The sequence below is a fragment of the Felis catus genome, chromosome B2, assembly GCF_018350175.1.
Source record: "Felis catus isolate Fca126 chromosome B2, F.catus_Fca126_mat1.0, whole genome shotgun sequence".
NCBI classification, from domain to species: Eukaryota; Metazoa; Chordata; class Mammalia; order Carnivora; family Felidae; genus Felis; species Felis catus.
Genome location: NC_058372.1, coordinates 57,377,419 through 57,402,847, shown reverse-complemented (window position 1 = coordinate 57,402,847; position 25,429 = coordinate 57,377,419). Strand labels below are relative to the sequence as shown.

Genomic DNA, 25,429 nt, shown 5'->3' with positions numbered 1-25,429 from the left:
TTGCGAATGTTGAACCAGCCCTGCATCCCAGGAATGAATCCCACTTGATCATGGTGAATAATTCTTTTTATAAGCTGTTGAATTTGATTTATTAGTATCTAATTGAGAATTTTTGCATCCATATTCATCAGGGATATTGGCCTGTAGTTCTCTTTTTTTACTGGGTCTCTGTCTGGTTTAGGAATCAAAGTAATACTGGCTTCATAGAATGAGTCTGGAAGTTTTCCTTCCCTTTCTATTTCTTGGAATAGCTTGAGAAGGATAGGTATTATCTCTGCTTGAAACATCTGGTAGAACTCCCCTGGGAAGCCATCTGGTCCTGGACTCTTATTTGTTGGGAGATTTTTGATAACTGATTCAGTTTCTTTGCTGGTTATGGGTCTTTTCAAGCTTTCTATTTCTCTCCTCCTGTTTGAGTTTTGGAAGTGTGTGGATGTTTAGGAATTTGTCCATTTCTTCCAGGTTGTCCAATTTGTTGGCATATAATTTTTCATAGTATTCCCTGATAATTGCTTGTATGTGAGAGATTGGTTTTAATAATTCCATTTTCATTCATGATTTTATCTATTTGGGTCATCTCCCTTTTCTTTTTGAGAAGCCTGGCTAGAGGTTTATCAATTTTGTTTATTTTTTCAAAAAACCAACTCTTGGTTTCATCGATCTGCTCTACAGTTTTTTTAGATTCTGTATTGTTTATTTCTGCCCTGATCTTTATTATTTCTCTTCTGCTGCATTTGGGGTGTCTTTGCTGCTCTGCTTCTATTTCCTTTAGATTTTGTATTTGGGATTTTTCTTGTTTCTTGAGATAGGCCTGGAATGCAATGTATTTTCCTCTCAGGACTGCCTTCGCTGCATCCCAAAGCGTTTGGATTGTTGTATTTTCATTTTCGTTTGTTTCCATGTGTTTTTTAATTTCTTCTCTAATTGCCTGGTTGACCCATTCATTCTTTAGTAGGGTGTTCTTTAACCTCCATGCTTTTGGAGGTTTTCCAGACTTTTTCCTGTGGTTGATTTCAAGCTTCATAGCATTGTGGTCTGAAAGTATGCATGGTATGATCTCAATTCTTGTATACTTATGAAGGGCTGTTTTGTGACCCAGTATGTGATATGTCTTGGAGAATGTTCCATGTGCACTCGAGAAGAAAGTATATTCTGTTGCTTTGGGATGCAGAATTCTAAATATATCTGTCAAGTCCATCTGATCCAATGTCTCATTCAGGGCCCTTGTTTCTTTATTGACCGTGTGTCTAGATGATCTATCCATTTCTGTAAGTGGAGTGTTAAAGTCCCCTGCAGTTACCACATTCTTATCAATAAAGTTGCTTATGTTTATGAGTAATTGTTTTATATATTTGGGGGCTCCGGTATTCGGCGCATAGACATTTATAATTGTTAGCTCTTCCTGATGGATAGACCCTGTAATTATTATATAATGCCCTTCTTCGTCTCTTGTTACAGCCTTTAATTTAAAGTCTAGTTTGTCTGATGTAAGTATGGCTACTCCAGCTTTCTTTTGGCTTCCAGTAGCATGATAAATAGTTCTCCATCCCCTCACTCTCAATCTAAAGGTGCCCTCAGGTCTAAAATGAGTCTCTTGTAGACAGCAAATAGATGGGTCTTGTTTTTTTATCCATTCTGATACTCTATGTCTTTTGGTTGGCGCATTTAATCCATTTACATTCAGTGGTATTATAGAAAGATACGGGTTGAGAGTCATTGTGATGTCTGTATGTTTTATGCTTGTAGCGATGTCTCTGGTACTTTGTCTGACAGGATCCCCCTTGGGATCTCTTGTAGAGCTGGTTTAGTGGTGATGAATTCCTTCAGTTTTTGTTTGGGAAGACCTTTATCTCTCCTTCTATTCTAAATGACAGACTTGCTGGATAAAGGATTCTCGGCTGCATATTTTTTCTGTTCATCACATTGAAGATCTCCTGCCATTCCTTTCTGGCCTGCCAAGTTTCAGAAGACAGATCAGTCACGAGTCTTATAGGTCTCCCTTTATATGTTAGGGCACGTTTACCCCTCGCTACTTTCAGAATTTTCTCTTTATCCTTGTATTTTGTCAGTTTCACTATGATATGTCGTGCAGAAGATCGATTCAAGTTACGTCTGAAGGGAGTTCTCTGTGCCTCTTGGATTTCAGTGCCTTTTTCCTTCCCCAGTTCAGTGAAGTTCTCAGCTGTTATTTCTTCAAGTACACCTTCAGCACCTTTCCCTCTCTCTTCCTCCTCTGGAATACCAATTATGAGTAGATTATTTCTCTTTAGTGCATCACTTAGTTCTCTAATTTCCCCTCATACTCCTGGATTTTTCTATCTCTCTTTTTCTCAGCTTCCCCTTTTTCCATAATTTTATCTTCTACTTCACCTATTCTCTCCTCTGCCTCTTCAGTCCGAGCTGTGGTTGTTTCCATTTTATTTTGCATTTCGTTTAAAGCGTTTTTCAGCTCCTCCTGACTATTCCTTAGTCCCTTGATCTCTGTAGCAATAGAGTCTCTGCTGTTCTCTATACTGTTTTCAAGCCCAGCGATTAATTTTATGACTATTATTCTAAATTCTTGTTCCGTTATATTGCTTAAATCGTTTTTGATCAATTTGTTACCTGTTGCTACTTCCTGGAGTTTCTTTTGAAAAGAATTCTTCCATTTTGTCATTTTGGGTAGTCCCTGCAGTGGCTCCAAACTGCAGGGCACTTCCCCTGTGCTGTCTTGAATAACTTGCGTTGGTGGGTAGGGCAGCAGTCAGACCCGATGTCTGCCCCCAGCCCACCACTGGGGCCACAGTCAGACTGCTGTGTACCTTCTCTTCCACTCTCCTAGGGGCAGGATTCATTGTGGGGTGGCATGGCCCGTCAGGGCTACTTGCACACTGCCAGGCTTGTGGTGCTGGGGATCTGGCGTATTAGCTGGGGTGGATCGGCAAGGTGCACAGGGGTGGGAAGGGCAGGCTTAACTCCCGCTTCTACTTCAGTGATCCACTTCAGGAGGGGCCCTGTGGCAGTGGGAGGGAGTCAGACTCGCCTCCACCGGAGGGGTGGCTCCGCAGAAGCACCTTGTTGGGTGTTTGCGCGGTGCAAGCAAGTTCCCTGGCAGGAACAGGTTCCCTTTGGGATTTGGGCTGGGGGATGGGTGAGAGAGATGGCGCTGGTGAGCGCCTTTGTTCCCCGCCAAACTGAGCTCTGTCGTCCCGGGGCTCTGCATCTCTCCCTCCCGTTGTCCTCCAGCCTTCCTGCTCTCCAAGCCGAGCTGTTATCTTATAACCTTCCAAATGTTAAGTCCCGTTCACTGTCTGAACACACTCCGTCTGGCCCCTCCGCTTTTGCAAGCCAGACTCGGGGGCTCTGCTTGGCCGGCCGGCCGCCCCTCCGCCCGGCTCCCTCCTGCCAGTCCCTGTAGCGAGTACCGCCTCGCCACCCTTCCTACCCTCTTCCATGGACCTCTCATCTGCACTTGGCTCTGGAGACTCCATTCTACTAGTCTTCTGGCAGTTTTCTTGGTTATTTAGGCAGGTGTGGGTGGAATCTAAGTGATCGGCAGGACGCGGTGAGCCCAGCGTCCTCCTACGCCGCCATCTTCCCTAGAATCCTCTCTCATACGGTCTTTATTTTAAAGTCTAGATTGTCTGATATAAGTATGGCTACTCCGGCTTTCTTTTGTTGACCATTAGTATGATAGATGGTTCTCCATCCCCTTATTTTCAGTCTGAAGGTGTCTTTAGGTCTAAAGTGGGTCTCTTGTAAACAGTATATAGATGGATCTTGTTTTCTTATCCATTCTGTTACCCTATGTCTTTTGATTGGAGCATTGAGTCCATTGACATTTAGAGTGAGTCTTTTGATTGGAGCATTGAGTCCATTGATGTTTAGAGTGAGTACTGAAAGATATGAATTTATTGCCATTGTGATACTTGTAGAGTTAGGCTTTCTGGTGATGTTCTCTGGTCCTTTCTAATCTTTGTTGCTTTTGGTATTTATTTATTTATGTGTGTGTGTGTGTGTGTGTGTACATATATATGTATATATTTTTTTCCATCTTTTCTCCCATCAGAGAGTCCCCCTTAAAATTTCTTGCGGGGCTGGTTTAGTGGTCACAAACTCCTTTAATTTTTGTTTGGGAAACTTTTTGTCTCTCCTTCTATTTTGAATGACAGCCTTGCTGGATAAAGATTTCTTGGCTGCATATTTTTCTGACTTAGCACACTGAATATATCCTGCCACTCCTTTCTGGCCTGCCAACTTTCTGTGGATAGGTCTGCTTCAAACCTGATCTGTCTTCCCTTGTAAGTTAGGGACTATTTTTCCCTTGCTGCTTTCATGATTCTCTTCTTGCTTGAGTATTTTGTGAATTTGACTATGATATGCCTTGTTGATGGTCAGTTTTTGTTGAACCTAATGGGGGTCCTCTGTGCTTCCTGGATTTTGATGTCTGTGTCTTTCTCCAGGTTAGGAAAGTTTTCTGCTATGATTTGCTCACATAACCCTTCTACCCCTATTTCTCTCTCTTCCTCTTCTGGGACCCCTATGATTCTGATGTCGTTCCTTTTTAATGAGTCACTGATTTCTCTAATTCTTAAATCATGGTCTGTTGCCTTAATCTCCCTCTTTTTTTCTGCTTCATTATTCTCTATAATTTTGTCTTCTATATAGCTGATTCTCTGTTCTGCCTCATCCATCCTTGCCTCTGCTGCATCCATCCGTGATTGCAACTCAGTTATAGCATTTTTAATTTCATTCTGGCTATTTTTTATTTATTTTATCTCTACAGAAAGGGATTCTAATCTATTTTCGACTGCAGCTAGTATTCTTATTATCACGATTCTAAATTCTGGTTCAGACATCTTGCTTGTATCTGTTTTGGTTAAATCCCTGGCTGTCATTTCTTCATGCTCTTTCTTTTGGGGTGAATTCCTTCATTTTGTCATTTTGAAGGGAGAAAAGGAATTAATGAGGTAGAAAAATTAAAATTAAAAAAATACTAAAATTTTAAAAGTATTAAAATTAAAAAATTAAAAACACACACACAAAAAATCTAATAAATGATTCTAGATCCTAGGTGTGTTTTGGTCTGGGTGTTGACAGTGGTTTGACAGATTAGAGAAAAAAAAGAGGGGGGGGGAGAAAATTGAGAATTTGAAAAAATGAATACACTGAAGTAGATTAAAATTAGATGATAAGGTAAAATAGAATTTGAAAAAATTTACACAAAATTAATATAGTAGGAAAAAAATATTTTTAATAAAAATTAAAAATAAGAATGAATTTTTTTTCTGTATTCAAGAAAAAGAATAGTGTAAAAGAGAAAAAAAGGAAATTAAATAGATGGACCTGCTAACAGATTGAAATGGGACTGAAATTACTTCATTTTCCCCTAGAAGTCAGACTATGTTGCGCTTTATAGTCCATAAACTAGGCGGTGAAACTAGTGTTCTTGAAGAGTGAGGTTGGCCCTGTTGGCCAGGGCTCAGTGTAATGGCTTGTTCTCCACTAGATGGCGCTGCTGGCCTACTGGGGTGGATTGTTGCAGCACTCATAGGTGCGTATGCGCTTGCGCGGGAATGGTGAGAATGGCGACACACAGTTACCCAGGCTCTAGTATGGGAACTGTTCTCTGCGATCAGCAATCGCGCACCCCGTCCTTCCTCTGTCTTCAGCTTTTGTCCACTTCCTGCTTCTTCATTGTCTGTGACCAGGCCCCAGGCAGTACCTCTCTCCCGAGTTTTGTCTCAGATGCGGCTGTTTTCCCCGGCCCCTTACTTCCGAAGGACTGCGGCTTTGACCCGTTCCACCCCTCTGCGGGAGGGTCTCACTGAGCAATGGCCGAATGCTGGCTGCACCCAGGAACACTTGCTGGACCCTTCTGCTGCCAGAGCCCTGAGACTGTGGCCAGGTGCCAGCCTGCCCCAGAAAAGGCTCGTGAGATAGTGTAGCAGCAGCTTTTCGGCGATTATGGAAGATCACAACACACATCTGGCACCAAGCTTCACCCTTCACGACCTTGTTCCAGCACCATCGAATGTGGCTGTTTTCTGGGGTCTGCTGGGACCAGGTGGCTTCAACAGTCTCTACCAAATGCCCTACCAGCAGTGGAACCGCTTTTCCCTGTGTGGCCAGAGAACCTCCCGGACCCCACTCACTCTGTTCCTGGGCATTCGCGCTTCCCACCAGAGCACCACCAGGTATCGAGCTGCTGAGTTACAGACTTTGCTCTCCCCTTGTTTACAGTCTTAATGGAATTTAAACCCTCTCCTTTCTTCTTTCTCCCTTTTTAGTTTAGTCCTTGTGGCTATTTCCAATTTTCCACTTTCTTTCCAGCCGCTTTTGGGGAGGGGTGCTTTTCCCCACCATCTCTATCCTCTCTCCACCAGCAAAAGCACCTCCTTTCCTGCGGCTTCTTGCTCCCCAAGTTCACTTGTCCGTGCTGCGTATCTACTGAATTCTGTGGTTCAGGCTGTGCAGACTTTTGTGTTAATCCTCCAATCAGTTTTCTAGGTGTGTAGGATGGTTTAGTGTTGTATTTCATGGACGTGAGACACACAAAAAACTTCCATGCTGTTCTGCCATCATGGCTCTTCTCCAAGTTAAAATATTTTAAACCAATATGTGCATTATTTCCAGCTACTGAGACCTGAAAAGTCATTAAAAAACAATGGAATTAGGGGCACCTGGGTGACTCAGTCAGTTGACCCTCTGACTTTGCTCAGGTCATGATCTCATGTTTCCTGAGTTCAAGCCCTCCATCAGGCTCACTGCTGTCAGCACAGAGCCCACTTCGGATCCTCTGTCCCCCTCCCCTGTCCCTCCCCCACTCACGTTCATTCTGTCTCTCTCTCTCTCTCTCTCTCTCAAAAATAAATAAACTTTAAAAATCAATGGAATTAAATTAGGTATCAAAGAATAGGTAAGATCTGTATAGACTCACGGGATAGTAAGGTAGCTTTCCTAAGAGTAAGAATCACTGCAGTAAAGCATGGGGAAGAATGGAATGATGCAATTACAAATGTGAGTAAACCTCTTTATCTGGAAAGGAAATTTATGGGGAACCTGGGTCGGTTGGTTAAGCATCCAACTCTTGACTTCATCTCAGATCATGATCTTACCATTGATGAGTTTGAGCCCCAGCATCTGGCTCTGCACTGACAGTGTGGAACCTGCTTGGGATTCTCTCTCTCCCTCCCTCTCTGCCCCTCCCCTGTGAGTGTGGACTCTTTCTCTCTTTATCCCAAAATAAATTTTAAATAAATAAACCATTACTTTTGGGTATCAATTAACTTTTTGACAGTCAAGGCATAGCAAAAAATTAAAAATTAAGATCTCTGTAAAAGTCTAGGTATCCTGGTTATTAATTGAATTACATGTTATTACATGCTTTATTTCATTTACATGCTTTATTTTTCAGATTTATAAGTGATAAAAGTTGGTGTTTTAGTATGAAAATTAAAAAGTTTAATTTGACATCTGTTCAAACCCCCAAATTCTCTAAAAATCATGCAGTAGAACACCTCATCCTAGAAGATTTTGATAGCAGGAACTACCAGATGTCTCTCACTATCATAAAACTATCTTGTGACTTTATTGAATACTTAATTTTTAAGCAACACTCCATCTTGATGGGCCTCCAAAGATCATTTAGAATCAAATAGCCACCCAGATAACTAAATGACTTAAACAATTAAATAGTGTTATTCAGTATTATCCATCTGGGTACTAAAGAAAGTCCGCCTAAAGGGATGATTTTATTTTTTTGGTAACTGATACTTAACCATTCCTTCTGTTAGCAATTAACCAACAGGTCCAATTGCTCATTCATACCACTCCCAGTAGACTCTAGTAATAATCTAGCAGAGAAAAAGGATGTTTAGCTTCCATTTTTACTACAATAACAAGGTGTGTACTTAGTTACTCTAAAATTTGTCCAATTGCTTAAGTTAAAATGGAGAGCTAAGTACTTAAGACTTCACATAGTTAAGGATGGAAAAAAAGTGACTTCTATACATTAGATTCTAACAAATTAAGAAGCTACAGTGAAGTCATATGCACTTGTCCATAGACCTTAAAGGCAAATAATAGATTAATAAATACTATAAAAAATCTTAAATTATTTTTATCTCTTTGTCTTTACTAACTGAATAGAACACAGCTATGGTACAGTAGAAGAGCTGTGGCTAAAATCAAAATCTTTTCCATTAAACATAATGAAATTAAAAGTATAAAATAGAGAGCCCTAAATCTGTAACTTGCTAAGAACAAAGCAGATGTGCATCAGTGAGGAATATTAGTTTCACCTCTTAGGCTTATAAGATATGGAGACTGAGAGCTATTTATGTATTGAATAGACTATGCTTTGAGTCCATCAAGACAAATAATGTTCTGGGAATTAAGTAATCTATTTTAGAAATGTTGAGGTCCACCACTGAGAACAGAAACATTTGGTAGTAAAACAACCTTCAATGGGACATGTTCAATTTAAAGTGACTGTAAGTGCATTTAAAAAAACAAAGGAGTTGTCACATTCAAGGTGGGGAGGTGGTGAAATTTTTAATGCATGATGGGAATCTTGCAGAGCTTTTTAAGAGAAATGTGTGCATTAAAAGCAGAGATGTAGGTCAACAAGATGATAGACTAGGAAGCCATAAGCTCTCATTCTCCCACAGACACTAAGTTAACAACAACAAATGGACCATCACACCTCTGTGAGAATTCCAGAGATCATCTGAGAAGCTACAATACCCAGGCCATAACTGTGGGAAGACTGATAGATCCGAAAAATTATCATTTTGCTTCCAAGTAAAGACTTAACTCAAGCTAGAATCACCAGTGGATATTGAATCTAGGGGGTAGTTTTAATGAATAGTAGATATGATGGGGCACCTGGGTGGCTTAGTCAGTTAAGTGCCAACTTCGGCTCAGGTCATGATCTCACAGTTCGTGAGTTCGAGCCCCACGTTGGGCTCTGTGTTGATAGCTTGGAGCCTGCTTCCGATTCTGTGACTCCCTCTTTCTCTGTCCCTCCCTGCTCATGCTCTGTCTCTCAAAAATAAAAATGTTAAAAATAAATTTTTAAATGAGTAGTAGATATGCATGGTCTTACGGTATTCTCTACAGACTGCATATGGATTGCAAGGAAGAAAAAATAAAGCCACAATTATACAATGGAATATTATACAATGGAAAAAAATCAGTCAACACCTTGACCAAGGTGAGCAAAATTAACTTCATCAATGAGGGACAGATAGATATCATGTGCCACCATATGTGATACCCTGAGAAGAATCCATCATCATCTGTGAAGTATTTCAGCAAAGAATGCATAACCTGAATCTAATTATGAAGAAATATCAGTCAAATCCAAAATGATGAACGTTCTTTTCAAACAGAAGAAGAAAATATTCTTCAAAAATGTCAAAGTCATAAAAACAATGAAAGGCTGTGGAAATATTCTAGGTTAAAAGACATTTAAAGAGACATGACAACTCAATGCAACATCTCAGTTTAGATGCAGTTTTATACTTTAGGGAAAAATACCGTGAAGGATATTTTATCAACTGAAAAAACTGAAATATGAATACTAGATAAAAGTATAGTATTAACATTACATTTATTAAAGGCAATAACTATACTGTGACTGTATATAAAGAGAATATCTATAAGTTGTTAAGAGAGAAGAGCCATGATGTATGGAACAAACTCTCAAATTATTCAGAAAAAAATACAGAGATAGCTAGATAGAGCTAGATAAAGGGGCTTGAAAATTAACAAAAGATAAGTATGGGTACAATATTCTTTGTTTTATTTTTTTCAATTTTCTATAAGTTAAAAAATACTTCCAAACAAGAGAGTTAAAATAACAAGAGGGTTAAAAATAAAATAATTTTAAAAAGAAAGTATGCAGTAATTTGATTAAATTGGTAATTCTGTTCTCCTAGATTGGTTTAATATTGTTTCTTTTATTGTTGTTTTTATTTTTTTTAACGTTTATTTATTATTGAGAGACAGAGATAGAGCATGAGCATGGGAGGGGCAGAGAAAGGAGGAGACACAAAATCCAAAGCAGTCTTCATCCAGGCTCTGAGCTGTTAGCACAGAGCCTGACGCGGGGCTCAAACTCACAAACCGCAAGATCATGACCTGAGCTGAAGTCAGACGCTTAACTGACTGAGCCATCCAGGGGCCCCTTAATATTGGTTTAATTGTGTACATTCTTTTCTTCCTCTGAGAGAAAATATTCTAAAGTTCTTTAGGATTACTCACAGAGAATCTGGGGGCATGAATGTGTTTATTGGCAAGATACTAAGTCAGAGGTTATCGGAATCACTGTGCAATGAGATTACTTTTGACTCTTCTGGTTGTCTGTTTCTGCTGTGGCCTCAAAGCTGAGAACAAAAGTGTCATATATACCCACAAGTCTAAAAATAGTTTATGGACAATGAGATATCACTACACACCTACTGAAAAAACTAAAATTTAAAAATATTGACAATACCAAATGCCGGTGAGAATGTAGAGAAATTAGATCTCTCACACATGCCGGTGAGCATATTAACTTGTATCTCCACCCACTCTAGAAAATAGTTTGGCAGTTACTGATAAAACGAGAATGTTGCTTGTTTTAGAAATCTATGAATTCTCTAAATTAGATTGTGCATCATTGCAATCCAAGTTGTTTTTACTTCACTAGTCAGCCCGTTCTACTTTTTTTTTTTTAAACCAGCTTGCACCAGCCTGGTATCAGTCAATGCCACAATTGTTAAACAGTGGTAAATATAGATATTAGTAATTCCTCAGGGAATCCTAGTTATAATAAACAAGGTCATAAAAGTGATGGCCATGAGTGAAGCTTGTGTAATCTGAAAATCACTTGAGTTATGAGCTATTATTCCTCTCAAAAAACTGTCCCCTCTGTAACTGCCCTTCATACTGACCATCCCTCAGGCTGTTGGCCAGAACCCACTAGATCATTTATCCAAGAAGAGGGGTGTTGTTGTTTTCTTCTTAATTAACCTACATTGATTATTCAAGTCTCCTAAAGATGACTCACTGTCAGAACAACTTTGTATGTGTTACTGGAGAACCTGGACTTTTCCCAAATTCTATCTTTTATCAAGCCACAGCTCAAGTGCCCCGTCTTTCATGAAGATTCCTACAGCTCTTAGCATGTTCTTACCTTATGTCATTTGTTTTGCACTGTCTGTGTTTCTGTTCTTTGGGAACCTACTCCTTCTATGCCAGCTACTGAAAGTGATCCAGGACAAGTTGCTTAACATGTCTGATCCTCCATTTCCTCCTCATTTATAAAATAGAGGCGATGATAGATTTTATCTCAGCGTTTTTAGGATTAGGTAAGATTACATAGGGCTTTGTAATTTGTAGTTTGTTAATTATTACCACTTCTCATAAATCTGGCTCCCCCCTTACCTCCCAGCCACCCAACACTAAATCATGCTTCCCTGCCTCTCTGACCTACCATAACACAGCACATTGGAGTCTGAGTTCCTTACCCCTGCCCATGCTGACATACATTCATACTTACCAGAAAGGAAGCACCTTCTCTGATGTTGTAGCTTACCATACATTCAGTAGGAGACAGCAGGAGGTTGTGTGGAAAGATTTGTTTCCTATTTGAAAAATAAGGGTGCAGTAAGGGTAACACTGAGTAATTGCAGCTTCAGAGTCAAAAGCCAGAGACATCGTCAGCTGTTCTGATCATATTACAAATCTAACAGTACCTGGAAATAAATGGCTGCAAGCAAAGCTGTTGAGATTTCTGTATTGAAAATATGTTTTTGTTATTATTCAATGTTGTGACAGTGACATCCCAAAATCTGTATTAATAGGACATAATCCATTAGTTGATTGCCATGTAGTGTATGGTCCTCAAGAGATCTGTACTGCTGTTCCAGTTTACTCTGTTACCATGTCTAAGTGTTTTTATCTGGTTTGGCACCAGACCATCTCTGAGTGACTTTAAAGTAAAGAAACCTGTCAAACACATGGGGCACCTGGGTGGCTCAGTCGGTTGAGCGTCCGACTTTGGCACAGGTCATGATCTCACAGTTGGCAGGTTCGAGCCCCGCGTCAGGCTCTGTGCTGACAACTCAGAGCCTGGAGCCTGCTTCGGATTCCATGTCTCCCTCTTTCTCTGTCCCTGCCCCACTCACACTCTGTCTCTCTCAAAATTAAACATTAAAAAAAAAATTTTTAAGAAACCTATCAAACACAAATAGGAGTAATCAAAGCTAGTACTATCAGTAGTGAGATGGATGTATATTGTGTACCTCTTCACGTGCACAGAATAATTTTCTGCAAAGATTTGTGGTATTTCTGTATTTCTGCAAAGATTAAATGATTTGAATCTAGTCATGCAGAAACATCAGATGGATCTAAATGGAAGGTGACTACAGAATACTGTCAAGGAGATGGAAAACAGATAAGATAGGGAAACTGTTCCACACTGAAGGAATCTGAAGAGACATGACAACCAAATGCAACATACCCAATTTGCTGAAAGATCACATGTGAAAGGAAGAAAGACAAGAGTCAAAGATAACTGCAAAGTTTTTATCCTGAGATACTGGAAGGATGATGTTGCCATTAACTAAAATGAAGAAGACTATGGAAGGAGCATATATTTTTGGAGAAATGAAGAGCTTAGTTTGGACACAGTTGAGATGACTTTTAAACTTTCATGGGGGTAGTTGAGTAGGCTGATATATGATCTGGAATTCAATAATAGGTCAAGTGACAAATCACTGAGGAATATAGAAGATTTAGACAACAATCAATTCATGTGGCATAATGAGCATAAAGAATACAGCACTTCCCAATACACATACTTGTCAAAGACCTATGAAACATTTACAAATATTAACTAGGCCATAAGACAACCACAGTAAATGCTAAGGGAATGAACGATATTATATAAATATTTACAGATTTGTACAAAGCTATAATTCAGAGGAAAAACAAGGTAATCCTGCCTTCCCATCAGTAACAGGTAGGACTAGATCATATGCTGATCAGTTTAATGTTGATCAGTTTAATCTTCATCTTTGAGGCTTTTGTTTTGTTTTGGTTTTTTAGTCCATACCTTATTTGCTATATCTGAGTTTACTTTTGAGGTGTTTAAAAAGTCATTTTGTCCAATTAACACAAAGGTACTTTAAGGGTTGAAAGTGCTTATAAAAAGAGGTGTATGGGGCACCTGGGTGGCTCAGTTGGTTAAGCATCTGACTCTTGATCTTGGCTCAGGTCATGATCTCATGGTTCATGAAATTGAGCCCCATATTGGGCTCTGCACTGACAGGGCAGGGGCCTACTTGTGGTTCTCTCTCTCCCTCTCTTTCTTCCCCTCCTCTCTCTCTGTGTGTTTCTCTCTCAAAATAAATAAATTAATTTTTTTAAAGAGGTGTGTAATGAAAACAAAGAAAATAATTTTTTTTTTAATTTTTTTTTTCAACGTTTATTTATTTTTGGGACAGAGAGAGACAGAGCATGAACGGGGGAGGGGCAGAGAGAGAGGGAGACACAGAATCGGAAACAGGCTCCAGGCTCTGAGCCATCAGCCCAGAGCCTGACACAGGGGATAGTGACCTGGCTGAAGTCGGACGCTTAACCGACTGCGCCACCCAGGCGCCCCAAAGAAAATAATTTTTAATGATTTACTTTGGAATACTTCTAAACTTACCGAAAAATTGCCGTAATAAAAAGAATTCCCATATCTCCCTCATCCATATTCTCCAATTATTTCCTTTATATTTCATTTTCTTCTCTCTGTGTGCCACACACACACACATGCCCACACACCATTTGTCATTATTAGTATTTTTCTGAAACTTTCAAGGGCAATCTAAGGATGTGATGCCCCATCACTTCTAAACATCCCTGTGGTTATTTCCCCCAAACAAAAGGATATTATTTTATATAACCAGCATACAAATGTCCAGATCAGGAAGTTAACCTTAGTACAAACTACCATCCAACTCACAGACCCAATTCAAATGTCATCAACTGCCCCAACAATATGTTTATTCATTATGATCCAGGATGCCCTCTAGGAATGTATGTTCCATTTGGTGTTCATGTCTCTTCAGATTCCTTCAATCTGGAACAGTTTCTCTATCTTATCTGTTTTCCATCTCCTTGAGAGTATTCTGTAGAGTGACCTTCCACTTAGATCCATCTGATGTTTCTGTATGACCAGATTCAAATCATTTAATCTTTGCAGAAATACGGAAATACTACAAATCTTTGAGAAAATGATTCTGTGCCCTTGAAGAGTACACAATGTACATCCATCTCACTACTGATAATATTAACTTCGAAGAGAAGAGCCAGTTTGTTTCCTGCTTTGGAAGACAGAGACAGTGTCTTCCTTCAGGGCAAAGAGCAGGCATGCTCACTGCCCATTATAAAAGACTTGGACCTCTAAGCTCAGATTTCCTCTCTAAGCAACCCACTTATGTGTGTGTAGGTGTTACTTGGTCCTCTTCACATTTTTCTAAGAGAATAGGGGTTCCTGAAACTGACACAAAATTTATGATACGCTTGTACTGCTATGCTATGAGTCATAAACTGTCCTTTGTCTCTGAACCAGGCGTTTCATGTTTTCTGCAATTATCTATGAAATGTGGCAAACTAACTTATTAGCTTGCCAGTAGGAAAACTCTCAAACACATCACTTTTTGACAATGTGATCTGGTCCAATAACCTGTCTGACCTTCTCTCTTAAAACTCTCCCCTTCTTTATTGCCTCTCTAGTCACACTTGATCATGGCAAGAAAGTTTCCACTTCATGGGCCTTGAACTCATTATTTTCTGTCTCCCCAAGGATCCACAGAGGTCATTTATTCACCTTCATGAGTTCTTTATTCAAATATCACCTCCCTTAATTCCACGTGCATACACCCTAATTTTTCTCTCTAGGACATATCAACATATATCATTCCACTACACACCATTTTAGGCTAAAATCCAAAACACTGACAACACGAAATGCTGACAACACGAATAGCAGCAGCAGGAACTCTTATTCATTGCTGATGGAAATGCAAAATGGTACAGCCACTTTGGAAGACAGTTGGACAGTGTTTCACAACACTAAACATATTCTTACCAATGATCTAGAAATTGCACTCCTTGATATTTAACCAAATGAGCTGAAAATTTATGTCCACACAAAAAGCCCGCATGCAGATATTCATAGCACCTTTCTTCATAATTGCAAAAACTAGGAAGCAACCAGGATGTGCTTCTGTAGATAAATGAATAAATAAGCTGTGGTACATCCATACAATGTAATACCATTCAGCATTAAAAGAAGTGAACTATGAAGAAATGAGACATGAAGACATGGAGGAAACTTAAAATGCATATTACTAACTGAAGAAAAGCCAAGCTGAAAGGGCTTCATACCATGTGATTCCAACTATATGACATGCTGGAAAAAGCAAAACTATGGAGACCGTAAAAATATTGGTGATTACCAGTTGTTAAGGAGGGATAAATGGGTGAAGCACAGAGGATTTTTTTTAAGTTTATTTGAGAGAGGGTGCACAAGAGAGAGCAAGGGAGGGGCAGAGGGAGAGAGAGAGAGAGAGAGAGAGAGAGAGAGAGAGAGAGAGAGAGGTAGAGAGAGAATTCCAAGCAGGCTCTGCACTGACAGTGAAGCCTGATCTTATGAACCGTGAGATCATGACCTGAGCCTATATCAAGAGTCAGACTCTTAACCAACTGAGACACGCAGGTGCTCCCAAAGGATTTTTAGAACAGTAAAACTACTCTGTATGATACTATAATGGTAGATACATGTCATTATACATTTGTCAAAACCCACAGAATGTACACCAAAAATGATCCCTAATGTAAGCCATGGACTTTGGATGATAATTATATGTCAATGTAGGTTCATCAGTTGTAACAACTGTATGACTTCATAGCAGGATGTTGATAATGAAGAGGTTATATATGTGGGATTATATATGCAGAGCAGGTTAGTATATGGAAACTGTACTTTCTGCTCAGTTTTGCTATGAACCTAAAATTTCCCTAAAGATACAGTTTATTTTTAAAAATACTGTGCAATAACATTTAGTATAATAGCATAAGAAGCAATAGGTGAAATATGCTAATATCAGAGTCTCATGAAGATAGATTATTGAGTGGAAAAAGTAAATACATTATGCATAGTTTGTATATAATATGGTTTCTTTTATGTGAAATAAATCAGATGCTAGATATACACACATATTAATTATACGTGCATCAGAAAATACACTGGCTACATATTCAATAAACTGTTAACAGTGGCTTATGGGAATTAAGAGAGGAGAAAGAACAATGGAATTTCATCTTTTTACTTTACGTTCTTCCATAGTGTTTAAATGTCTTATAATGATTATGTTTACCTTAGTAATACTTACAAAAATGACTTCAAAAGGACTTTCACTTTTTAAACTACCCCTGTATTCTTAAACCTTAATTCAGTGTTTTTGAAAATATGGTCCAAGTAACGCCTATGCCAGAAACACCTGGGTGTTTTTTTTTAAAATATACTTCCTAGACCCCATCTCAGCTCTATTAAGGGTCTGGTCTAGGAGTGAGGAATAGGACTTTACACTCTTACGAGTCATACTGGGAGATTCTAACCTCTACCATTTTGAAGTGCAATAAGTCAAAATGAATGGTGTATTGCTTAAAAATCAGCAAATGCCAACACCTCTTGAATAAACACCTACCAGTTACCTGTCAACCGAAGGACAACAATACAGGCCTGGTCCAAAGGGAGAATAGGCAAAATAACTAGGTCAATGATATATGGTGAACCAGCTAAGAAGCACTGTCACATTATAAAATGAGGTTCAAAGAATCTATAGATTCCAGAGAGACAAATACTGCCAAACATTCAGAACTTTCCTTCTTCCTTTCATAAACACACAGAAGCAACAAATAATATATGAGACATTATAAATCTATATAATGATTCTACTTCAATTTATACTGAAATGAATTTACTTAGACTTACCATAAAGCAAAACCCAAAGGTTAGTACTTTCTGAAGAGATACAGATCTAAATTATTCTCAAGTAAACTGATACTTATTTCCATTTACATAGTCACCTTAAACATAACCTTGACTTGATTACATTCTACATTTTAATCAGAAATAAAAAACTAAAGAATAATTCATACAGTGGTATCTCTGTTTGGAAGCATTTTTAATGTAAGACATTCCCAAGAATCTCAATTTTTTGAGATAAGAATACAACATTCTCATAATCTATGCATCTGATGCCTCTCTATAATATAATCGATCTAGAGCAGAGGATCTATGCCACACGGTACCAGCCAAAAGGAGCAGAGTTACCAGAAGTAATAGAAGGCTTTTCAATAATTGGCCCCGTTACAATAAGCCCACATTTAGTGGGATTAGAACGAGTTTACCATGGTTCAGTTTATTTAGCAAGGAGCAACTCTTGGAAGATAAGGTAAGTTCTCAAATGATTAAATATACTGTATATATGAGCAATACTAATTTTTTTTAATTCATGTTTTTGTTTTGTTAGCTTTATCTATAAGTGATCCATCTTTCAGAAGCCATGAATTATCCTGGATGTCTTTTGCTTCCTTCCGTATTCAGAAAAAGACACATATTCAGTTGCAGTTTCAGCCTCTTTCTGCAGATGGCATCTTATTTTATGTTGCACAGCACTTAAAAGCACAATCAGGTAAAGTTGCACAGCACTTAAAAGCACAATCAGGTAAAGTTGGTGGGATATTTGCAGGGGGAAAAATCGTAATGAATTCCTAATAAAGAAATATATAATATTTTTATTTCTTTAAGTCACCTAGCCTATAAAAGATGTAAACATTTGATACTTCTAATGTTCTGTTATTGCTGCAAGTGAAAGTTTACAAATTGACTCTCTAAATATAAATTTTAGTAAAATAGCAAGAGCTGGGGCACCTGGGTGGCTCAGTTGGTTGAGCATCTGACTTCGGCTCAGGTCATGATCTCATGGTTCCTGGGTTTGAGCCCCGCATTGGACTCTGTGCGGACAGCTCAGAGCCTGGAGCCTGCTTCAGATTCTGTGTCTCCCTCTCTCTCTGCTCCTCCCCTGTCCGTGCTTTGTCTCTCTCTCAAAAATAAACAAACATTAAAAAAATAAGAAATAAAAAAAAAATAGCAAGAGCTATGTTAGAATTGAAGTTAGCAAAATTCACATACAGTATATTCTCAACTGTATAACCATCCCATCAAAAGAGGTTGAAGCCAAGCACAATAGCCCTATGTCAAAAGGAACAAAATATGTATATAAAAAATAAAGGAAAGGAAGGCATGAATGATGTGTTTCCAGTAAATCCACCCACATTTAGAGTTCCAAAAATTTTCTTTAAGTTATTCTGTTATCTAAATAGTAAACCTAGGATTCACATTCTAAAATAAGTTGGTAAAAATATTTTTATTAAAATTTTTTTTAACGTTTATTTATTTTTGAGACAGAGAAAGACAGAGCATGAATGGGGGAGGGTCAGAGAGAGGGAGACACAGAATCCGAAACAGGCTCCAGGCTCTGAGCTGTCAGCACAGAGCCCGACGCGGGGCTCCAACTCACCGACCGTAAGATCACGACCTGAGCCGAAGTCAGACGCTTAACCGACTGAGCCACCCAGGCGCCCCAAAATATTTTTAACTATTAAAAGTAGCACAATCATTGCAAAGCAATATGGAATAAAAATATCCACGTAGTATGCTCCAGTTTGAAAAATTGTTTTTGAGTTTTTATTACTTTACTGTTGGTTTCCATTTTCATAGGTTTTTCTCCCGAATTTTGACAAAGACATTTGGTTTTATAGTTATAATCTGTTGCAAAATATATAAATTTTATATTTGGCTGTTCTTTCATCTTATTTCTCAGAAAATGAAATTTTGGTATTGGGAAATAATTAAATAAGCTTACTTAGTTTCCCATAGTCAACAAAAATGGTTTCCTGATTTTCACAATGTAATCTAAGTATTCTTTTAAAGGTGTCTTAATATGTTGCTAAGTGATTAGAATATCAGGGAATTAGACTAAAGTGTTTCCATCTCAATGCACTGGTAAAATACCTTCAAAATAATTTCAAGGAGAAAAGATAATTTCAAAGAAAAAAAAAGATAACATGATTGAGCTACAAAATATACATTAGAAGAGATTTGTTTTCCTGAGAGTTGATATTTTATTTTAAATTCATGATTAAATCTCCCTGTGAAAATGCTAAAAGGAAGAATTGTACATAAACAGAAAATTTACACCTATAAATCAAGAGACATTAAAAGACAATCAGCTTTAGGAGTGCCTGCATGGCTTAGCTTGGTTAAGCATCCGTCTTTTGATTTCATCTCAGGTCATGATCTCATGGTTTGTGGGCTCGAACCCCACGTAGGGCTCTGTGCTGACAGGTCGAGCCTGCTTGTGTGGGATTCTCTCTCTCCCTCTCTCTCTCTGCCCCTCCCCTACTCGTGCTCTCTCTCTCTTAAAATAAATAAACTTTATAAAAAAAACAATCAGTTTTAGTTATGTTGCTCATAAAAAAACCTCAGGATTAACCTTTGTATGATAAGGGCATAAAATCAAGATATATTTGGAACAGTACTGGCCAAGAATGTTGTACTATAGTTTTATAATTAGTACACTAGATACATATTTGTGTTTATGTAAAATAAAAAGCTCATACATATTAACATATGCAGGAAGACAAGAGCACGTTTTCTTTCATCTGTTATTAAATGGCACTGTATTTCAATTCATGTCAGTCAAGATTTTCCTTTTCTCTGCTTTAGACACTGTTTACAAAAAGAGATAAAAATAGATTACTTTCATGTCATGGTTGGTGCTGCATTTGACATGTAAGAAAATCATGAAAACTGTAAAATATTAAAAATCTAAGCTTTACATTTTTAGATTAACCAAAAGGTACTTATCAGATGAAAAGCATAAACTTATTTATTAGTGTTCAATTGGTGTAATGAAGTGGTAACATATGTTTCATTTATTTAAGGTTGCATAAAATACAAGTGATGTTCTCATACTTTTTACCTTCTTTATGAGTTATGTTTAATGCAACCTTAACTAAGTCTTCTAGCTGATTCTCTGCTAAGAGGAACTTTCAGTAAAAAGTGCCCACTTAGTACACAATGTAAAAAAAGACAAATTTAGACGTCAACAACCAATTAGGTTTTCATATGTAGAAGACCAAATTCTCAATTAATAAAGTATCTGTGTCTATTTTGAGGTTAATAATTTTAATAATCTAACATAAAATTTGAAACAAAATGATAATTTCAAAATTATGCCAGTTGATTTTAGATCTTTCATTTTGGGAATAAATTTTAAAGAAATAAATCCTTGGCACCTGTTTATCCATTGCTGGTGAGAATTTAATATCTTAAAGTGAATGTGGGGCACCTGGGTAGCTTAGTCGGTTAAGCATTAGACTTTGGCTCAGGTCACGATCTCACGGTTCATGAGTTCAAGCCCCATACCAGGTGAGCTCGAGCCCCAAGGGTGAGTCCCAATTCTCTCTCTCCCTCTCTGCACCTCATGGGATTCTCTCTCTCTGCCCCTTGCTCACTTGCACCCTTTCTAAAAAAAAAAAAAAAAAGATCACCCTTTGCGATCTTTAGGAAAAAGTGTTTTGACACATAAAAATTATCAATATTATGTTAAGCACAAATTGATCATGGATAGCCTGAATTCATCTTGCTATAGTTATAAGCCTCACAAATATGTTTTTAAAAAGCCTAGTCATCCTGGGCGCCTAGGTGGCTCAAGTCCCTTTAGTGTCAGACTTCAGCTCAGGTCATGATCTTGAGGTTCGCGAATTCAAGCCCCACATGGGGCTCTCCGCTCTCAGTGTGGAGCCTGCTTCGAATCTCTCAAAAATAAACATTAAAAAGAATAACAACAGGGATGCCTGGGTGGCTCAGTCAGTTAGGCATCCAACTTCAGCTCAGGTCATGATATCATGGTTCATGAGTTAGAGCCCCCTGTCAGGCTCTGTGCTGGCAGCTCAGAGCCTGGAGCCTGCTTTGGATTCTGTGACTCCCTGTCTCTCTGCCCCTCCCCAGCTTGTGCTCTCTCAAAAATAAATAAAACATTAAAAACAATTTTTTTAAAGAACAATAGCAACAGTGAATTCATTTATGATCTTCACTCCATTTATGAGTTCAGTTTCTTGTAAGGACTGTCCACTAGGCATCAATTTCTAACATATACTTATCCTAATGCCAATCTGTTCTCACAACCCATGACTACAGCACCATATTCTAGTCAACTAAAATAAAAGGTTTGCATGACAAAATCTGTTAGTACAGTTACAAGAGCAATCTTAGCTTCCAGGGACACAAAGGGGGAAAAGAAAAACACCTTTTTTGGTCAGTTCTTCATAAGACAACATACCAGCAAAACTGCATTAAAATAAGCCTTCCTTTATTCTCTTTGCTCTTAGAGTTGGCAACTTGATATTATAGATTGCAGCTTTAGCTTTCCTAATCATTTTTTTACTGTTTTTGGGTTTTATTAAGTTTATTTTGAGAGAGAGAAAGCGTGTGCAAGTGGGGGAGGGGGAGAGAGAGAGAGAGTGAGGGCAAGAGCAAGAGCAAGAGCAAGAGTTAGAGAGAGAGAGAGAGAGAGAGAGAGAGAATCCTAAGCAGGCTCCACAGTCAACATGGAGCCCCCATGGGGCTTGATCTCACAACCCCAAGACTATGACCTGAGCCAAAATCAAGATTTAGATGCTTAACAGACTTGAGCCACCCAGCCATTCCTAAAGGTGATTTCTTAATTCAATAATTGTTTATTTAGCATCTAATTATGTGCTAGGTGCTGGGGATAAACCGTTGGGCCAAATCAGACACAGACCCTGTTTCCATGAAGCTTACGAGCTAGTGGATGAGGCACCTATTAAATAATCACAGGTATAACGACAGATTAGAGTCACTAGAAATTCTCTATGAGGAAAATGATTCAGAGAACCATACTTTGCATGGGCTCATATAGTTTTCTGAAGTTGAAATCATAAGTGTAGGACTATAACCTGCTACATATCCCAGTCTTCTTAGAATAATGGTGGGAAGGGGACCACAAAGGGGAGTAGAAGGAAAGGACACTGTGGGAGGTGAGGCAGTGTTGCACTGCCCAAGGAGAAAAGGAAGAATAGCATGTGCCAAGAAATCTCCTTGGATAAGAAATTTTATTGGTTGTGAAATGTTAGGGAGAAGGGAAAATGCTATCTTGAGGAAGACATCTGCAGGATTTGTTATGTAAACCACTTTGCTAACCTCTCGCAGCTTTACCATTGAAGGGCCACATTCTTTTCTTGGCACAGAGAGCTGCATTTACTTTTCCTTTGAATGCCTCACTGCAACTTCATACACAGGCTAGATCAAATTTATTCATATTTGTTCCCAGATGACTATATAATTATAAAATGAGGTAAACATTGTGAAGGAGAGAAATGTGGTGCTATCAATAAAATAAAATAAAAAACCTGACCAACTCTGTGGAATCACAGAACAGTTCTCTGAGGAAGTGGCATCTGATCTCAGACCTGAAGGATAGGAGTTTCCTAGATGAGGTGGGATGAGGTGGAGTGTTCCAAGAAAAAGAAAACAATGTGCACAAACGTTCCGAGGCAAGAATAAGGTCAGTGTTGTTGGAGTAAAGAGAGTGGAGGAAGAGAGAGAATACACTCCAGGTGAAGCTGGAGAAAGGGGCTGGGAAACCTGCAGAGCCTCTGTAGATGTTAAAGATTTTAGGCTTTTATCTCAACAGCAAATGCCATTAAAAGGTAGTATAATGACCCGATCTTTTCACTTGAAAAGATCACTTTAGCTTCAGTTTAGATTGGAAATTCAAATAGGAAGAGTGAAGAGGCTCTAGCAAATAGATTGAGCTAGAAATAAAGCTAGTGAATCTAATGAAGATGGCAAAGGCGGACAGAATCAAGATGTCTGCAGTGAACCAAAATGTTAATAAACCTGTTTATGTGTGGAACAAAAAAATATATGGAATCAAGGATCACAGCTAAATTTTTAGTTTGAAGAACTGGAAGATGAGGGAGTGACTCACTGAGTTTGCAAAGACTGGAAGATGCCAGGTGTATGGGAGAAAGTTCACAAACTGAGATACGAAATTTAGAGAGATCTCAACTAGGGATGTGTGTAGTTGTAGACAGAACTTGATGCCAAGGACATGGCTGAAACTTTTTCATAGCACCCGTATTAACTGTTCTTAACTCTCTTATTTACTGCCTCAATCTCTGTCAAAAAAGCAGAATCAGATGTTTGGAGTAAAAACATCTTTAAAAAAGCTTTTTACACATTCATCCTTAACTAGATAAAATCATTAAACGTAAACTTCACTTTAACTTAGTACCACAATACATTTCATTCAATGCAAAATATTTACAACTAGGAAAAGCTTACGTGGCCAATTCCTGAATAATACAGGATATATGTATGAATAAATACCCATATATTTTCATCTGTAGATGGAAATAAAATTCTCTAACGTTGTGATCAAGACTTGCCTTTTTTTGCCCAAAACCAAAACTTACTCAAATGGCCAGAAAGGGCAAGAGTTTTTAATGGAGTAACATTTTCCTGTTACTAATTAACTGGTTTTCTTTCTCAACAGGTGATTTTTTATGTATCTCCTTAGTAAATGGTTCTGTTCAACTTCGCTACAACCTCGGTGACAGAACTATCATTCTAGAAACGCTCCAAAAAGTGACTACTAATGGAAGTATTTGGCATGTGATTAAAGCAGGAAGAGTTGGTGCGGAAGGCTACCTGGATCTGGATGGGATAAATGTAACAGAAAAAGCCAATGCAAAAATGAGCTCCCTGGACACAAATACTGACTTCTATGTTGGAGGAATGCCATCTTTAAATCTTGTAAATCCTATGTCAATAGCAAATGAACCTGCAGGTTTTCAGGGCTGTGTCCGAGAAGTTATTATAAATAATCAGGAGTTAAAATTAACTGAATTAGGAGCAAAAAGCGGAGCAAATGTAGGTGACTGTGATGGGACCCCCTGTGGGTACAAGGTGTGCAGAAATAGGGGTGAATGTATAGTAAATGGCACAACTTTTTCTTGCAAATGTTTGCCACATTGGACTGGAAATACATGTAACCAGTCTGTGCACTGTTCAAATAATCTTTGTCTCCACCAATCTCTATGTATACCCGACCAATCATTTTCTTACAATTGTTTCTGTGCTTTGGGTTGGGTGGGAAAGTATTGTGAAAACAAAACTTCATTTTCAACTGCAAAATTTATGGGTAATTCTTATATTAAATACATTGATCCAGATTACAGAATGAGAAACCTTCAGTTCACTACTATATCCTTAAATTTCAGTACTACTGAAACAGAAGGCTTAATTGTATGGATAGGAAAAGCTCAAAAGGAAGAAAATGATTTTCTGGCAATTGGTCTCCATAATCAGTCCTTGAAAATAGCAGTTAACTTAGGAAAAAGCGTATCTGTGCCTATGATCTATAGCAATGGCACATTCTTTTGTAATAAATGGCACCATGTAAGTGTAATTCAAAATCAGACTGTTATTAAGGCCTACCTAGATAACAACCTAATTCTCTCGGAGGATATTGATCCAGACAAAAAATTTGTTGATTTAAACTATGATGGCATTAGTTATCTAGGGGGCTTTGAATATGGCCGAAAGGTAAATACTGTTACTCAAGAGATTTTTAAAAGAGATTTTGTTGGCAAAATTAAAGATGTATTTTTTCAGGACTCAAAAAAAATTGAGTTAATTAAATCAGAAGGATATAATGTTTTTAATGGAGATGAACAAAATTAATGACATAAATACTGGTAATTTTGATATACAAAATATATATGTAAATGTATTTTGATAGCTATTTGCGGCACATTGTTTACTAGAAATCAGCTATTTACTATTAACTGAAATAGTCTAAATGCTAACATACCTTATTTGTAAGCTTATAAAATATAGCTAAAGAAATGATTTTGGTTGGTTTTCCTACATCCAATATCTATAAACATGTTGATTCGAAAGTTTTCACTCCATTAGTTCATGTAGTGTTTATTCATCTGTGAATTGGTTTTAAATGATAAAGAAAAATAAAATAAAAAGCAAATTATTAACCAAAGGAAAAATAAAAATTATGTAAGAAAAAGCTACACAATCATATTCTGTTGTATGGCTCAGCTATGAATATTTATATGATTGCAATAATATGAAATTCAAATATGGACTAAAACCAAAGTTATTGCATGAATGTGGGAAGATGGAAGGTGGAGGAAAGGAGTTGGCTGGTGAGGGTTAAACATTTAAATCCCACAGTAAGACATTGATACCACAATTGTTGCAACCTTTTTTAAAGCATACATGTCACAAATATGA

General features: G+C 38.0%; 1 protein-coding gene across 2 annotated transcripts in view; it reads left to right on the top strand.

Annotated features, from left to right (window-relative positions):
• The window catches only part of LOC109499722 (protein eyes shut homolog), an 866,761-nt gene extending 841,545 nt beyond the window's left edge, over positions 1-25,216 (top strand). For both annotated transcript variants that reach the window (XM_045057710.1, XM_045057711.1), the window contains 2 exons: positions 17,559-17,720; positions 23,673-25,216. In XM_045057710.1, the coding sequence (XP_044913645.1) occupies positions 17,559-17,720; positions 23,673-24,862 (1,352 nt within the window). In that variant the 3' untranslated portion in view covers positions 24,863-25,216. The remainder of the gene's footprint in view (positions 1-17,558; positions 17,721-23,672) is intronic.
• The last annotated feature ends 213 nt before the right edge of the window (positions 25,217-25,429 follow it).